The 18,551-nt window shown below is 39.7% G+C and overlaps 1 protein-coding gene across 1 annotated transcript in view; it reads left to right on the forward strand.

Moving 5' to 3' along the window:
- The window catches only part of TNIK (TRAF2 and NCK interacting kinase), a 669,757-nt gene that overhangs the window by 546,126 nt on the left and 105,080 nt on the right, over positions 1-18,551 (forward strand). The window contains exons 13-17 of the mRNA XM_007946612.2: positions 1,741-1,851; positions 2,708-2,794; positions 3,844-4,032; positions 14,166-14,330; positions 15,961-16,200. Coding sequence (XP_007944803.1) covers positions 1,741-1,851; positions 2,708-2,794; positions 3,844-4,032; positions 14,166-14,330; positions 15,961-16,200 — 792 coding nt within the window. The remainder of the gene's footprint in view (positions 1-1,740; positions 1,852-2,707; positions 2,795-3,843; positions 4,033-14,165; positions 14,331-15,960; positions 16,201-18,551) is intronic.

An 18,551-nucleotide genomic window follows, 5' to 3' on the forward strand; every position in this document is an offset into this window, starting at 1 on the left:
GTGATACAGTCACAATCCATCCTATTCTGGTACCTCCTGGTTCCTGTGCCATGTGTGATGTGTTATTGAGAATGTTACAAAGGAATGAACCCCCTGAGGCATTCCCTCTGGACCTCCTATTTGAGGAAGAAGAAACCCTGGTGCCAGTCCAGAGCACTGACATCAAAGACCTATAGCTTTTCTCAAAAGGGGTATTAATCCTCTGAGACTATGGCCCATAGCTGCCCTTCAGGTCTGGAATTGAACCCACTTCTGTGGCTTCCAGCCAAAAAAACAGACAGGCATATAAGCTGAACATTTATATTAGATAGATACACTCCTTGGAGAGATCAGTCATGGGAGAATAGGAAGGCTGTGTATGCATGGGGAGACAGGTCGGGGGGCAGGAGTGCATGGGAGGGAAGGACACAGGGAAGAGAGAACTATGGGGAGGACATGGGAGGCGAGCTGTTGCATTGTGGGAAATTGCAGTTGATGTTATGAGACTAAGTGTATGTGAACTTCTGTATGGAAAATGAATTTGCTCTATAAACTTTCACCCAAATCACAATAAAAATTAAATTAAAAAGGGGGGGGGCATGTTAATGGCGTATTGTGTGTGGAAGCATGATTTACATTCCTGTCCTTTCATGCTAAATGTCCCTCATGTTCCCCAGTCATTGAGACAACCAGAAAAAGCTGCCATATATGCCCACACAATTGCAAGTGCTCCATGGAAGGAAGTACTGCCCCTCATTGGGAACCATTTGCTTATATAGTTCCTTAGCATAGTTCAGACTTCTAAGATTCTCTCCTTTCCTGAGAGTATAATGGAGTGCTGGAAAATTTATGATCTTTCTATCACCTCTGTTGCCTCTTCATCTTCTGTAATGATTGCTTTCAGACTCTGTAGTCATACTGTCTTGCTTGGAAGTCAAGCTGCACCACTTGCTGGGCATGTGACCTTGAACAATTGCTTAAGCACTCTGTTTCAGTTTTCTCATATATGATTGGAATAATAATATCTACCATAGACGATTATTGTGAAGATGAAATAAGATAAAGCATGTACAATGCTTACCACACTGTCCAGGGCTTTGTTATTTTTCAGTAATATGAGATGATGATGATGATAATTCCAAAGCATAAGGGTTTTACTTAAGTGAGAAGTTGAAATTGACACTTCAAAATGAATTTTCAAGAAAATAGAGATGTAGCAGAGAAAGAAAGGGTAATTGACAGGATGGAAGTCAGTAAATCCTAACACACCTTCAGCCTTTAGTTATCTTTATGACCTTGAATGTGTCCCTTCACTTCTCTGATTTTTGGCTCCTCTATCTATGAAATGTTTACCTTATATGGTGTTGAAATAAATGAATAGCAGTAACATTGCGATTTTACTTAAAATTCATAAAATGTCATAAAGAGTTTGATGATAAGTGATAAGGAACCTGTTATACACTAGTGTTTTCTACCCTGGCTTTGTAAATTCCCATCAGCTAATTGGGAGAATATACTTTACAGAAACTTCTAGGTCGATGTATAAACCTGGAAAATCTGTGTACATAGTCAACAGCAGGGTGTTCTCCATGACACTCTCCCTGCCAATGAGTCTCCCAGTAGATTGGAGAGGAAGAGACAGAGCATTTCAGCATCTCTCCTTAAGAATTCATGTCTTAGTTCTGCTGCTCTCTTGCTGGTTTCCGGACACCCCACCTCCAGGGCCTGTTTCACTCATGATAGTCCTTTTGTTCCCCATAGCAACAAAGGCGAGAGAAGGAACTGCGGAAGCAGCAGGAGAGGGAGCAACGCAGGCACTATGAAGAGCAGATGCGCCGGGAGGAGGAACGGAGGCGTGCAGAGCACGAGCAGGTATAACGGACCAGGGCACCACCGGTGGCTCAGAGTGGATTCTAGCGCCAGGTGTCACTGGGATGTGGATCACTTTCTCTTAGGACTTCTTAGTATAATAGGGTTTTTATTCTTCCTCAAGCAACTATTCTCACCTATTCAAGCAGTCAAATGCACAACCTTGGTAATGCCCACTCATTCAACTTCAGTCCGTCCCCGGGCCAATGTCCTCTGACATACCTTCATCTTCTGGTTCTCCCAGCCCTGTGTATTTGCTTTGAAGGGGCACTAAAGCATGAAAACTAGCCAAGTCCTACTCTTTCATTGCTTCAGAAGAACTTTGCTACTCATGCAATCTCTTGCCTCCATGACTTGAGTCATTGTTGTAGACCCCTTTCTCACTCCCTGTTAGAATCGTATTCTAACAGCACAGAGGAAGTGTGCGGGAGGGTTCAGTTACAAAGACAGCACAAGATGGCATTCAGCAATTGTTTTATCCCTGCTGGCTGCACAGGAGCCTCCAAATTTTATAACATTGTTAGTTCCAGGTAGCCAGTAAAGAGGAGAACCTTAATGAAAAGTTTTATAAAGGTTTATGAAAATCAGATAGTAGCAGTAAAACTCTGAGCCATTTAGTCAGCTGTTGTGAGTAGAGGGCTTGTGCTTTTGACTACATTGAAATGCTTTTGCTTTGGTGTGGCATACTCTTCTGTTTTGTGAGGAGGTATCTGAGTATTTTTTTTCTTCCTTCCTTCTGCACCTTACTTGGCGGCTCTTGTCACCTTTGAAATTACTGGTTCTCTCTCTCTCTCTCTCTCTCTCTCTCTTTTTCTCTCTCTTTGTGTTCCTCTGAATTCTCTGCTGCCCACCTCTCCAGGAATACATCAGGCGACAGTTAGAGGAGGAGCAGAGACAATTAGAGATCTTGCAGCAACAGCTACTGCATGAACAAGCTCTACTTCTGGTAATGGGAAAGCCAAGTGCCAGCTCACCTGCTCTGTGTTCATACTGTGTGTCTGTTTGTCTGTGTCCTCCTTCCGAAAGAAGGAACCTTCAAGCCTCACATACTTTCAGATTCCCACAGAAACGGAATACGTTTCCTCACCTAATTTGCCAAATCTTAATACATTTGATATACTCGTTACACATTCTTTATTAACTCCATCTATTTCTGAAACTTGAACATGAACCCAGCCTTATTATAAGTTAAGACTGTTTTCAAGACCCACTGTGTTTATTGCAGAAGAATTTCTAAGGCCGTTTACAATAGGCTGGAGTACAATCACAATAAAATGCCCCTGTTCCATAAAAACCCACTCAGCTTTACAGTCATATTTCATTTGCAGGCTATTAGTTTCACCCTTATGATGGGAACATTTTGTGTCCCCTGCTCATTCAACTTACACTTGAAGTATTTTTTTTATTGCTGCACTACTCTCTAAATGGACTTCTTTATGTATGTTTTTTAAAAACTGAACTTTTATTCAGTGCCATTTTGATTTTTTTTTTTTTTTTTTTAAGCCTGTATATAAGCTTGTTAATGGCTTTTGTTGGTTCAAGCTTTATAAAGCAAAAGATAACTTAGGCAATATTTTTATCCATTTATTTTGTTTTGGAATTAATTGTAAATGTTTCAGTGGTTTAATTACTAAGTCAGGAAGTGGATGGCTTCTTAGAGAGTTTGTGTACTGACCATCCAAATGTCCTCATTATTGCCACTTTCTGTTATAATTCATCAGGGACAAGTCACTTTGCAAGTGGTGGTATTCTGTAGGAATTGCCATTAAAGCATTAGTGTTTTCATTAAATGCCCACATTCTTGGCCAGTGCTAACCTGAGGCTATAGCTTCTATCTATGGCCTGTCCTGACATTGTCCCATAGTTGTGTTAGTGCTCAAGTCCTTTGTTATTTGTCATCAGTTTTACCTCCATTGTGTGCTTTCCTAGTCCTCACCAATGCTCTCTCTATGGTGATTTGGCCTTTTCTTTCCTCCTCTTTCCTGATCTGCTCAGGAATATAAGCGCAAACAACTGGAAGAACAAAGACAAGCAGAAAGACTGCAGAGACAGCTAAAGCAAGAGAGGGACTACTTGGTTTCCCTTCAGCATCAGCGGCAGGAGCAGCGACCTGTGGAGAAGAAGCCACTCTACCATTACAAAGAAGGGATGAGTCCTAGTGAGAAGCCAGCTTGGGCCAAGGAGGTAAGGAAGGAAGTGTCACCAAGCCATGTTGGCCAGGCTTTTGACTATAAAGAGTTCATCCAATAGACATCGACAGGTTAGTGCTGCGAAGTTGAAAAACAATTCATTGTAAGATACATACTTTACTTTGGAAGAAACATACTGATTTTCTGTAGAAATAATTATTTCTGTAGAGAAAAGGTAAGACATCTTATTCCATCTGTGGTTCTTATTATACAGTAGATTTTTGTAGGCAACAACAGAAAGTAGAATAATCATTCAGCTGAGTTTGTGGTTTAATGACTTTTAGTGAGTTTTCTTTAAAAAAAAATGTGATTTAGGACTTTGGAATTCTAGGTAGGAATTCTTCCAATTTCTTGCCCATACATGGACACTGTTACTCTTTGTTAGCATTATTGCTAATACTGCCCTGTTCTTAGGTGGCGCTAACTGACTCACAGTTGACCTCAGACTAGTGGTTCTAATATTCACATCCAGGATCAGAGGTCATTTGTATTTCTATTGCAGATACTTCCAAAGTAATGGTCCTTCATTTGCTCAACTACCAAACTAAAGGAGGATTTTCGGGAACTTGGCTCTGGAATTAGTTCTTTTAAGTAGCTAATTTAAAATTATTTGGATGGGAGGTGGTGGGAGAAGGTGACAGCAAAATGAGTAAAGCAAACAAACAAAAATAATAATATTCTGGGACCAACCACCATTCCCATGTGTCAGCTTAGGCAGGTAATACCTTGGCTTTCAATTCTGTCCTCGCTTGTGGAGCCATTATTTATAGCAATTTCCTTCTCAGCTCAACTAGTCATATAAAAAGATGAGGTTTTTGTTTTTTTGGTTTGGGTTTTTGCTTTTTAATCTTTAGATATTTCTTTAGTATTTCTAGCATCTTTAGATATTTCTAGTGAGAGCTTTTTTCAAATTATCTAGGGTACAGCATTACCAGCACCAGATTGGTATCACATATCCTATTTTTATAAAAAAATATTTTGATCTTTTATTTTTCTGTTCATTCTTACATATATAGGAAATGCTTGAGATGATATTGTCCTAATATTAATGATGGCTGCTTATGGGAGTTTTGGTAGAGGTTTTTTAATTGTACTTTTATATTGTTTAAGTCATTTATAATTACAGTGTGATATTTTTATAAAAGTAACAAAGTAATTTTTCTTTTAAAACTCAAAAAAGTCAGTGTATAGAAAAATGCTTTTGATTTAAGATGGAGAATATTTTTTTTTATCGATTCCCCCTATAGTCTATAAATATGATCCATAGGTACATTGTCTGTAACTGCTGCCTCTTTCTCTTGGATCAGTAATTTCAATTTTGTGATCCTACTCCCAGGTACAGCATCGACCCCTTAATAATCCACCTGTTCTTCCAGCTAAGCAGAATCACTGTGCTGTTAAACAGCAACTCACATGCTTCCTATCAGGCAAAGATGTGCCATCTTCATCCACGGCTAACCTGCTTTCTAGGCCAGACTCACAGCTCCTGACCTTGGCAGGTTTACAGAAAGCTGAAAAAGTAGCTTCTACTAATTTAATGCCAGTAGCACCTGCAGGGATTAATGATTCCAGGTCAAGACTCCTCTTTAAGCAGCACTCACAGAAGAAAAATGGACGAGCTTGTCCTACTAGACTTGGTCTTGAAGAACAACTGAAGCCTCGGGAAGCCTCAAGGACCACAGTGAGATCTTCAAAGAGATCTCACTCCCAAGGATGTAGCCCAACTCGATGGTTAGGATCTAAGGTCATTTGTGTGTCTTCTCCAAACATTTCCAAAGTGGCAAGCCCTCTAGTGTCCATTACTGGAATTAAGGAAAACCTTAGAGATTCATATGGACCTGGGACCAGGAAGGCCATGAATTCACGCATCTTTACAAGTGCCGCAATCCCTCTAAGAAGTGCTGCATCCCTAAGTGACCTTCCCTCGGTGCATGACCGCCTGGCCTTCAGTGTTCCCAGCCCCAAGCGTGAGCTTAGGAGAGGAACTCCTCCAGATCCCACTGGAGAGGATCATCCTTCCTTGCAGAGCATCCGAGAATTCCTTCTTTATCCTCCACAGCTCCCTCATGCACAAATGCACTGGAAAAAGGGAAAAAGCTCGGGACAGTTTCCATTCCCTTCCATCAGCCTGTACACAGCACACTCTGATTTGAATTTATCCTCATTCACTTCACTATTTTCTAGTTACTATGTGTCCTCATCACTAAATTTCCTAGCATATCCGCTCTGTTCAAAACTAGTTGATGATTCCCGGGCTTTCAGAACCAGCGGCATTCCTGGAGGCAAGTCTTTGCAGATGTCATCAAGGCAGTTTTCTAGACCTCCTACTTCCCCTAGGCATCCTCACCAAGCTCCTAGCAGTGGAAGACACATAGCACTTAGCCGTGCAAACGACATGGCTGTGTCATCAAGCACTCCCGATGTGAGGTTGCCCGGCCACCATAAGTCTGGCTACCGGAGGGTGGGTGACATCTTACCAAGTCCTGGCTTTCTGGCAACTGGTGCTCTTTGTTTGGGGCTTTGTGCACTTCTAGGCATGTGTGGGAACATTCTTTTGGGATTTCATATTTAGTCCTGTCCTCCTGGGTGTGGTTAACATAATCTATCTTCCAACTAACTGTCAATCTGTTCACGAAACAGTTCCCAAGCCTTAGAGTGGGTGTCCATATTTTAGAAGAAAGATGAGACATTAAGATGATAGAATGAGTGACAGTGCTAAATTGGGCATTGGAACAACTGGTATACAAACAAGAGCAAATAATTGTCTGCCTTGGTTTGATTTATCATATTTTAAACACCTGCTTCTTACGGAGGCTGGTTAAAATGGGAATAAAAATGAATGTGAGGATCCTTATCTTCTTGATATTGTAATGCTTCTCATGAGCAATAAACTTTTCTTCTAAAGCATTATTTACAGATCCCTTTTCTTATACTGGGGAAGTAGGTAGGGTTCAGAGGAGCCCAGCAGTAACATGTTATAAGACTTTACATATGAATAGAATTTCTAGCATATCAGCATCTTAATTATCAAGTGAAATAACCTGGGTTAAACTCTTTTTTGGAGGTAGAATTAAAAAGTACCATCTTGTTTTTCAGATGTATCGTCTGCCAGGATATAAATTTGAAACTATCCTCACCAGGGATGAGTGGGTAGCTATGCCTACACACTTTCTCCTGTGACACAGGGTTTGGACTTTTTCTTGCCCCATGTTCCATTGAAGATGCTAGCTGGCTTCCTTCCCCGCATTCCAACCTCTTCTGTCATCTGCTCCATTGTTTATTTTCTGACTTGACTCTGTACCTTTTCATCAAGATGATTTTCTCCTTTGAGTAGTTTTCCATCCACTTATTTCTCTTCCTTAGCTCCAATCAACAATTTCTCATCAGCGGTGTAATGTTGTTAAAATGCTTCATGCTCTTTTCTTTTGTTTCTTCATTTTGTAAAACAGAAGTTATCACTGCATTCCTCATCACCTTTCTCACTAATTTGTTGGGTGCAGTAAGAACAAATGAAAATACTGGATCATTTTCAAATATTAATGAGCCCTTCTCTGCCTCTTTTTACTGAGAGTTCTGTCTGTCCTGCATGTCACATTGGCTTTAATTTTCACATTTCAGCCAGAAAGGACACTAATGTCTCTGTTAAAGGAGAAGAGGATTGTATTTAGATTCACACACTGGGCTGGTAACACCAAAAACCAAAACCAAAACTGAACTTACTGCCATTGAGTCAATTCTGACTTACAGCAACCCCCATTGGGTTTCTGAGGCTGTAAATCTTTAGGGAAGTAGATCACCCCATCTTCTTTCCGCAGGGTAGCTGGTGGGTTTGAACCACTGACCCTCTGATTAGCAGCCAAATGCCTTACCCACTATGCCACCAGAGTTCTAAATCTACCTGCCACTTCTGGGTTGGGATGGAAGTCAGATTTGTTTGGTGAAAGTATGAATATGACCTGTTAAACAGCAGAATTTGAAGATCCTTTTTTCTCACTGTCACTTTTGGGATGGAGATTCCTTCTTTCTTTCCCCTATTCCTTAAAATGACATGTGATTGTCTGACAACAACTGTATATACCACCACCACACACACACAGCACACACACACACACTCTCACATGCGTCATTTTTTTGGTTTGTGTCAAGTGCAGCAGTGGCAGTATGCTTTATCTGCATGAGTGTTGCATAAGATTGTACTTTTAATTTTTTCTGACACTCGGTGATACATGCCAGTCATCTGGCCTCAGTTTTATTTGACAAACGATGATTGGATCAGGGCCAAAATGTCTCTTTATTTTCCATTAGAAAAGCCCATTGGACTTTGAAGCCCCTGTGTATAAAAACACCTCCACTCCCATTTCTTTCCTGTGTACTGATGTATTACGGGTTCTTGCTATATGATTTACTTTATGTATGAGGTTCCCAGTTCACCATACAGAGAGTTTAGAGCTCTACTCCCATCTTTTCTTTGTTTCTGCTTATCTCTCTTATGATTTCAAGTAAGAGAGACTTAGAAGGGATTAGAGAAGACCATTGGAGAGCCAGGTCTTACGCTCTCTAGCCCTATGACCTAGGGTAAACCTCCTAGCTTTCTGGAGCCTCAGCTTCTCCATCTGTACTCCTGTTTCACACTTAGGAGAATCATGGACAATAATGTGTGTGAATGTGCCATTTAAACTGCAGGCACTATACAAATGCAGAGGAAACACAGGTGGTCCCCAGCTTAGGATAATCTGGGTTTTTTTGGTGGTTGTTTTTTTTTGCTTTGCATATCTTATCATTAGTACCATTACTACATACAGCATTACAGTTGCTGATGTTACTGCTCTCAGATGTTCAAAAATCAAATTTACAAAGATGCTGATCATAAAAGACAATAATAATGAAAACAAAAATAAAAGTGTTTGACAAATCAGAACTGATTTACAACAGAGCCATCAGAATACAATCCCATGGTAAGTCGAGGACTACCTGTATATTATTCAGCATGTTCATGTTTTGTTTTCAAGGCCCTCATAGCCCTCAGAGTAAGAGCTTTGTCTCTGTTGTTTCTGGCTTGAATTTCACACATCCAGTTTACATCTCCCACCATCTCTACCCACCTTTCTCCAGTGACAAATAGACCCTTTTCATTTCCCGTTTCAGCTTGGTAAGAGCTTGCTTCATTGTTTTCAAGTCATGTGTTCTATTCACATGAGAATCTATACTTTTCTCTAGAATCATTGGTTAGGAGCGCATGTTGAAAGATTAGCCCAGACCCTTAATCATGAGATAAGATTGCATTTTAAACATTCCAATTGAGTAAGAGTCTCTCCCGACCTTTGGATGTCCTAGAGAAGGGGCATCCCCAATCTTTCTCAGTAACCATCTGCCCATGTAGTTTTGCCAAAGGACATTATGACTCAGCTTTTTATGTGACCAGTGCACACAGGGCCAAAGTATCTAATGATGACTTAAAAGTTATTCATTGACTTCTTGCTCTTTCTCCAGAGTTACTAGCAAATACAAAAAAATCAAACTGTTTTGTGCAGTGGGAAAGAGCACAAGAATTCTCCTATGATTGTATTCAATTCACCATACATTAGCCCTTACGTAAAACCATCATAGACCCCCGCCCATGCCAAACCAAGCCAAACCCACTGTCATAGTTGCTTCCAATGCATAGCAACCCCCATTGAGTTTCCAATGCTGTAAATCTTTATGGAATCTTTGTGGAATCCCATCTTTCTTCTGTGGAGCAGCTGGTATGTTCAATCCACGGACCTTTTGGTTAGCAGCTAAATGCCTTAACCACTACAGCACCAGAGCTCCTCTGCCCACCTCATACCATATAAAGTATTATTAAAATGCACCCATATGTCATAGTAAGTATATTTTCACTGTCAACATTTTTTAAACTACTTCCATACTATAATTTTATTTCTCAGCAAATACTCATTATTGCAAAGTGAGATAACCTGCAAATTATTTTCAATTCCTCAAAAAACTTATTTTCACTGATAACATATTTCTTTCTACACATATTTGAAGATATTTTTATACCTGTTTAAGCATATTTTTATTTATTTTAAAGTTTTTTCTAAAGTCTTGTAATCAATAGATTTTTCAGTCTTCCGTATTTGGCCAGTGGGCAACACAGCTCTGCCTGGAGCAGAATTTTCTCTCTCAGACCATTTTCTTCTCTCTCCCTATAATGCTATAATAAGTAGTATGACATTTCCACAGAGATGATCCAGACCTCTCCAAAGTTATTTTAATTTTGTTGTTAAAATGGTCCTTTTAAGGAAAAAAAAAAAAAAAACTTTTTTTTATGCGGAAATCAGTGTGTCTTCCCTAATCCTGTTCTCAGTATTCATGGACAGTCTCATCTTCGCCTTCAGATATGAAATCCTCTATAACATAACTTTTCTTGTTGTGGTCTAGCACTTGACTCTCTGTCTGACGCTACTAGAGCACTTTTCTTTGGCGGTACTGGTATTTTACGTCTTCTTGGCAGCAGGAGTTTGGAACAGAGACTTGGCTGATAGACAGACTTTTCTGAGTATCCTGTAATACAGATTAAAATACATCTGGATTCTGTCTGGGAAAAAAAAAAAAAAAAGACTTTTTTTTTTTTCCTTTCTCTCTTGTTCACATATCTGTCTCCCACTCAGTTAAGAGACATAAGTTTCCATGATTCAAGGGACAGGCCTTTGCCCAGTATCAAAATAATCTGAAGGGCCCACTCCTGGATACTTTATCCAGCATTCCCTCTGTCCATCTATGAACCTGTTATAAGGAGAAGCATCTCTTCCATTGTTTGATTTGGTATCTTTGTTCTAATACCCAAGATATCCTTGTGGTGTAAATGCACTTGATTTGCATTATCTTCCTAAAAACTTTAGCACAAGGTTATTTTGAGACAAAGTATATAGCAAGAGGCCTCATTATTACAGCCTTTCCAGACATTTTCAGATTTCTTTGGACAAATTCCAGCCTGGAAAATTCACCACATTGGACCATCTGAAATATTTTGCAAAGTGTAATAGTAGATTAGGACCCTGGGTGCTATAAACAGATTTGCACATGACTGCTACCTAAAGGTTGGTGGTTCAAATCTACCCAGTGGTGCTGGGTAGAACAAAGGCCTGGTTATCTACTTCTGTACTGATTACAGCCAAGATGGCCCTATGGATCATTTCTACTCTGTAACACACAAGGTTGTCATGAGTTGAAATTAACAGCAACAGGTTTCAGGGCTTTTTGTTTTTTCCTAATAATAGATTATTTATTTTATATATGTTAGAATGGTGTAGATTAAACAAACTAATGGTAAGGCTTGGTAGGTAAACTAACTGATAGAAAGTACAGGAGTGTTAGTAAAGGTTGGGTTCTCATTTCTATAATAGAAGTGCATTAGTAGCAATGGTACATGAGTAATGAAACCCATGAAATAAGTGTGTATGGAAATCTGTTTCCCTCATTCCACCCTGATCGTTTCTGCTGACAGCTTTAGGGCCCTGTATGGCCTGGGAGCTGATAGAGGTGAGGATGCTTCATCTCCTAGGCCTTGATTCTAGCAGTTGCCTAAAGAATTACTTCTTTCAGAAATGGCCGCTATTCAACGTGGAATCTTTTAGGGCAGACTTTTCTACTTGTGTCTTTATGTGCTATCTCTGAGTATGTGTATTAACCCTTTCATGACCAAATTATTTTCTGTGTTGAATTTTTTGTTGATACCATGTGTTTTCAGTAATGAAAAACATGCCAAAATCAAGAGTAAAAATTTTTTTGAGAAAATTTGTATTTTGATGCAATTATGTGGAACATATGTCCCAGGTACACTCTAATGGTAGGGTTGGTGGGGTGAGGCCATTTCTTCAAATTCACACATGTACTATAAGTGGGATAGCACCTTCCAAAGAAACCTGAGAGAATGAAAATGTTGGTGGGCAACATAAGCCCCATGAGTCCCAAAAGGTTAAGCTGTCTGAGCATATGTTATAGTACAAAATGATAACTACAAGTATTTCTTGATATCTGAATATATTTGGTTCCTGAATTTCAAGTAACAAGTGAGTGGCTAGAGTTTGGGTAGTCAGGTGTTTATCTGAAAATGTCTGGATCTCAAGTTCCTGAGCTCAGACAGCAGAAGTACAGATAGCTAGGGGTACTGGTACATGATCTATGAATATCTCCCCTGGAAATAAGGAAATGGCTAATATTTGACCAATTCCAGTGCCTAGAAATATTTGCCTTCTTTCCAAAGAGTTTGGAATTTAGAAAAGCGATACATTGCCTGCTTTGGTCTCAATTTATCTATTGCTGTCTTTGGGATTTCCTCTTCTTTGTGGTCTTATCTCAAAGCTGGCTTTGTTCTTTTGCTCTATGCAATAGTCAGATAATTATTGCTGTTTTAATACTTTGTGTGCACACACACACATGCAAAGTATACATGTTCTAGTTTATATTCCTGCCTTTTTGCAGCTAATCTTATTTGGTATGTGGTAAGCTTCTGAGCTTCTGGGACGTGAAATTTCAAAACCAGACTCAACTGTATGACGGTTAACTGTATGTCCCCTGCACGGCCATGGTGGGGAAAGAGATGTTCAAACTACCCCTAAGGAGAGGCAGGAGGGCTCTTTGTTTTCCTGTCCTTATGTATGTGTTAAAATTTTTCAGGGTAATACAACAATTTAAGAAATAGACTTACTCTGTCTGTGGACTGCCTCTAGAAAGATTCAAAATGGGGTAAAGAGATCAGAACAAATAGCTCTTTTGAACTTTTATTTCAAATTGGGAAGTAAAGAGAATAAAGGCCCAAAAATATGTAGATGTGAATATCGAGTCCTACATGTGGGCTCCCTGACAGGCTCAGACGATGAGTCAACAGAGGAGAAACAAGCCTTACATTGAAGAGTCACCCAGGTTCAGAGAACAGTTGCATTGTCCTGGTGTATTTTGCAAGTAAACAGTCATATTGACACTTAACATAATAAAGGACAGGACAAGATGGATCTGGGAGAAAAGTCTAGGCCTCTTAAAACTATTGAAGATCTCAAATCATCTCCTATGTATATGTTGTTTATCAAAATTTCCCTTTTAAATTGCCCTCTGTGACAGTGTGTATGCTGTAAACATGTCCTGTGGGTAAATTTAACCTGTCCAAAGGGCATCCTGTGGCAGAACTTTCCTGTGAGCCTTCTCGATGTAGTGCTGCAGGTCTGTTATCTGTTTGGTCCTAAGAGAGATTCTGGAAAAAGGAGGAATGACAAGGAGATTAAAATGCCTTGATAAGAGAGAGGGCTGGAGGGAGAAGAGAAGAGGAGAAACAAGAATGAACACCCATGTGCAGAAACAGGGAGGAGGAAGAAAGGAGAGTGGGGCAGTAGAGTCCATGCTGGAAATGGAAAGAATGAGGAGGAACAGTGTATTTTCAGGAGCAGGGAGAGAAAATTGAAGAAAAAGAGCCCCAAAGAGACAAAAAAGAAAATAATACAGGAAGCCTATTTAAGACAGGCCATGCTTATTAAGATGCCACCAGTAACACCCACCTGCCTATTACTGGGGTATGTGAAGAAATGGAGGGTTTGTGCACCAAACTTCTTCCTCTCTTTAGTCCCCCAGTTGTTCTTCCCCTCCCTATCCCATGAGTCAGGGAGCATACCAACCCAAAGCAATTTTGTGTTTTCTCCAAGAAATCTTAATGCCTACCACAGTCTTCCCTGATTGTGTATGGTGCACACCATCTCCCTCACTGACCTCATCCATGGCTTTGGAACCAATCAGTAGGATAATATCCCAGTCAATGCAAGATAAATCGTTAAGCTGATTCCAAATTCCCAGCTACCTGAAATAGCTAAACATAGTGGGTAATGGAAGGGTGATAGTTTGGGCATTATGTGTTTTTTGTTGCTAGTCTTTGATAGAAAAGAGTGTTTTGCAAATTCTAGATGCAGAGCAGGAATGAAGATTTTTGGCTTCTTGAAATGAATGGATCAGACAAAAATAAAACCCAAACCCACTGCCATCAAGTTGATTCTGACTCACAGAAGGACATAAAAATGGCTGTGCAGGGGACTGCAGTAAGACCTTGCTAGGAATTAAATTGATTTCTATCCATTGGGGCTCTCTTTTTATTGCTTCTAGGTAGAAGAACGTTCAAGGCTCAACAGGCAGAGTTCACCTGCCATGCCTCACAAGGTTGCCAACAGGATATCTGACCCCAACCTACCCCCACGGTCGGAGTCCTTCAGCATTAGTGGGGTTCAACCTGCTCGGACACCCCCCATGCTCAGACCAGTGGATCCCCAGGTACATTCTCCAAGGCATTTCAGTAGGATGTAGAGTAAAACCTGTTAAAAGTCCAGGAAATTGTAACATGGGTTCAGAGTAACGCCAATCAAGTCCCAGCCGTTAATATAATGTATAGTGATGTACAAGACCCCACTGAACTTGAAAGGAGCCCTGGTGGCACAGTGGTTAAGCACTTGCTAGGCTCCTAACAGAAAGGTTGCCAGTTCAAATCAGCTAGAGGAATGGCTGAGAAGGAAGAAAACAGCATCCTTAACTTTAGGTCAACCACAGACTCACTTCTTGATCAGTTGGCCTCTCTGGAGGCCCCAAGCAGTGGAAACAAACGTCCTTTTATAATTACCAAAACTAAAATTCATACGTACCTTATATACCAAAACCAAACCCAGTGCCCTTGAGTCGGGTCTGACTCATAGCAGCCCCTCCTTGGGTTTCAGAGGCAATATCACTATGGAAGTAGATTGCCCAACCTTCCTTCCAGGGAGTGGCTGGTGGGTTTGAACCACCGGCCTTCTGGTTAGTAGCTCCTTTATATGATAGCTATTATATTAACCTTTGTTCTTTAGGACCTTGACATGATCCTGGAACCAGAAACATTAATTAAATTAAATTAAATTAAATTAAATTCTGTTTCTGAGCCAGTGGTTCTCAAAGTGTGATCACTGGACCAACAGCATTGGCATCACCCAGGAACTTGACAGAAGTGCAGATTCTCAGGCTTATCTCAGACATACTGATCAGGCACTGCAGGGAGAGGTCTCTAATCTCCAGGGAGCCTACCATCATGAAGTGGGAGGAGATAGGTGTTACATGAGAACTAACAAGAAATTGTGAACGTTGCTATTGGGGGACAGGGAACACTACTCTGTATTTTAGTGATGGTCTTAAAAAGCCACATTTCCACCAAAAACGTATGTGCCTTCCTTGCACGAAAAATATCAACACATGTCAAATTGGGAGACAACTCTAAAAGAGACCTACTGGCACTGAGAGATATATAATACTGTAGGTAGTGAGATAGTGAGAACCAGTTCACCTGAAAGCAGAGTTAGGCCTATGAGCTCTGGAGGTACAATGCCTGGTTCACATCAGGCTCCACCACACATTAGCTGTGAAATCTCAGGTATTACTTATCCTCGCTACCTTACATTACTCACATGTAAAATGAAGAAAATAATGTGTCTACCTCTTGCTAAACTTTGTGTATTAAAAAGTTAGTGCAGTTCTTGTTTTACAGAACAGTAGCACTATAAAGACAAGGTTAGGAATTTTAAAGGAGGATATTTGTCATATTAAAACAGAAGTCCCTATAAAATATATTGCTTGGCTGGTCAATAACTGTTTACTAAATGTAGTTATTGTTATTGTTGTCACATTTATTTCACTAACGTCTCTGCAGTCACAAGTAAATCATTCAGCTTTGTGCCAGGGACCATGATTCAGCACTACACATAGCTCTAAATTGAAAATTCGTAACAACTGTTTAAAAGCATGCAATAATTAGCTGTGACAGACTTTACATAGTCTAGTTCTTGTGCCCTAGAATTTTATTTGCCCCTTCACTGATTAAAATACTGGCTGATTTCATTCCTTTTCTAAGATCATTGTTCTATTGTTGTTTAATGCTTAGATCCCACATCTGGTGGCTGTAAAATCCCAGGGACCTGCCTTGACTGCCTCTCAATCAGTGCATGAGCAACCCACAAAGGGCCTCTCTGGGTTCCAGGAGGCTCTGAACGTGCCCTCACACCGCGTTGAGATGCCACGCCAGAACTCAGATCCCACCTCTGAAAACCCTCCTCTCCCCACTCGTATTGAAAAGTTTGACCGAAGCTCTTGGTTAAGACAGGAAGAAGACATTCCACCAAAGGTAATACTACTGGAGTGTTCTTATCATCGTCATCATCTTCATCATCACCACTATTCCAAACCTTTCATAGTAATGAAGAATGTGATAATGCCAAAGCGTCTTCCCACCTGCCATCTTTTATGGTCCCTCCTCATCCAAAAGCCAAGGCTTACATTGCCTTTTATCGTTTTCCCCAAAGAAATTGAGAAGATTTCTTTGAATTTTAAATTCAGGTAGATTGAATGACTTGGAAGCATATATTCTTTGTCCAGAGTTAGAACTCTCATCCCCAAACTTTCAAACCATTATTTTATTACCTACATTAAGGAAAAGAATAATGATATGTTCATTGCCAACTAAATGTGTATCTCGACAAATTATATATTTTCAGTTAAAAAGAAAATTCTCTTATTCCTGATTGTATCAACACAAAGTTAAACCATATTTCAGGTGTTCCAGACATAGTACTGCTCTTAAAATATGTCAGTTATTTTACACTAGTTCATAACTTAATTCTAACCTTAACTAATTACTGAGGATAAAAGTATAGGATAAATTGATCAATTATCCCACTGGACAAAAAAGTCCTTAGTTTGGTTATTTTGTTTTGTTTTTGCCTATACCAAATCAGTAGTCATTCCTGGTCTGTGTATATGGCTAAAAACAATCTGGAAGTCCTGCAAAATATCAGATAATTTTTTTTTCATTCATGTATACTAGTTTTAGTGAAAATATCCACAGTCATACAGCATTTCAGCCATTTCAACTTGGTGACATTGGTTACATTCTTCATGTTGTACCAACATTATTTCCTTTCGTCTCCAAATTGTTCTACCACCAATGATTTAGATTCACTGCTCCCTAAGGAAGGTTGGGCAATCTACTTTCATAGTGATACCGCCTCGGAAACCCAAGGAGGGTTCGCTGTGAGTCAGGTCTGATTCCAAGGCACATAACAACAACAACAACAGGCTTTTCATGTAACCTTTCAAGTTGCTATTGTCAATTTTATCTCACATAGATAGTTCTTTAAAAGAGCTCAATGCTCAGGGTAGAACTACTTTACTTATGTAAAAAAAATTTTTTTCTTAAAGAAGACTTCAGGTTGTAGTTGTGGTTTAAAGTTTAAAGATTATCTCAGAGCAATAATTTGAGGGGTTCATCCTGTTTCATTGGCTCTAGAAAGTCTGGATTCTATTTAGAATTTGAAATTTTGTTAAATACCAGATAAATTTTTGCAGTGGCTTCTTCCTGGTTCAGGAATTCCCTTCTCCTGAGCTCAGCAGAAGGGCTATTATCAAACCAAACCAAACTCACTGCCATCGAGTTGGATCCAACTCATAGTGACCCCTCCTTGGGTTTCTGAGGCAGTATCTCTACAGAAGTAGATTGCCCAGTCTTCCTTCCGAGGAGTGGCTGGTGGGTTTGAACTGCCAGCCTTCTGGTTAGTAGTCAAATGCCTTAGGTACTACACCACCAGAGTTCCCAAGAGTTATTATAACAAATGGAAATTCCCACCAATTCCAGAAAACAGTGTCATTGCTGATTCCAGAAAACATAATCATTTTCACTCAGTGGTTTTCAAATATTTTCCCTGATTTTTCCCCTTAAAAGAATATTATAACAGGGTTTCCATTATTTAAAAATGAACACAGCTTAAAATAGCTTTTCTGTTGGTGTTTTCCCCTCATGGACCCAGAGATGCCACCAGAAAAGGTTAGTAGGGAGCAAGGTTCAATCTGAAAAAATAAGGTAGGCAGAGGGACAGACATTCTCTGAAAATATGCGTGCATGCGTTTATAAAGCTGGGAGGACATTTTAGATCACTTAAAACATTTCAGGTTTTAATAATTTTGGTTTTATACAACTCTTTGAGTTTATCAAAAGAAAAAGGAAAAACTAGTAGTAGTGCTATTTAATTTAAGCAGTGACAGCACTAATTTTGTCATTCTACTTCATTTCACTGATTTTGTCTTTTCAAGTGTTCATCTTCAAATGAATTATAATAAAAAGTTACTTTTATAAAACAGATAAAGGATGATGCTTTACACTGAAAGTCATTTTTTCTTAACTAGGATTCATAATTTGATTCCTTTATATGGACTCTCACTTGTCCCACTTATACTTAATTTCATTAAGAAGTGTTTACATACAGACAGCAACAAATTCATATTTGCTGATAATTACATATCTGGCAAGGTACTTGTCTCTAAGATTGATGGAAAACTCCAACACCTCAACACCAAAGGAATTAACAATCCAATTCAAAAATGGGCAGAAGACATGAGTAGACACTTCACCAAGGAGGATATTCAGGTGGTCAGCTAATACATGAAAAGATGCTCACAATCATTGGCCATCAGAGAGATGTA

This window comes from Orycteropus afer, unplaced genomic scaffold (assembly GCF_000298275.1).
Source record: "Orycteropus afer afer isolate SDZICR_OR568_19922 unplaced genomic scaffold, OryAfe1.0 scaffold00168, whole genome shotgun sequence".
In the NCBI taxonomy this organism is placed as follows: domain Eukaryota; kingdom Metazoa; phylum Chordata; class Mammalia; order Tubulidentata; family Orycteropodidae; genus Orycteropus; species Orycteropus afer.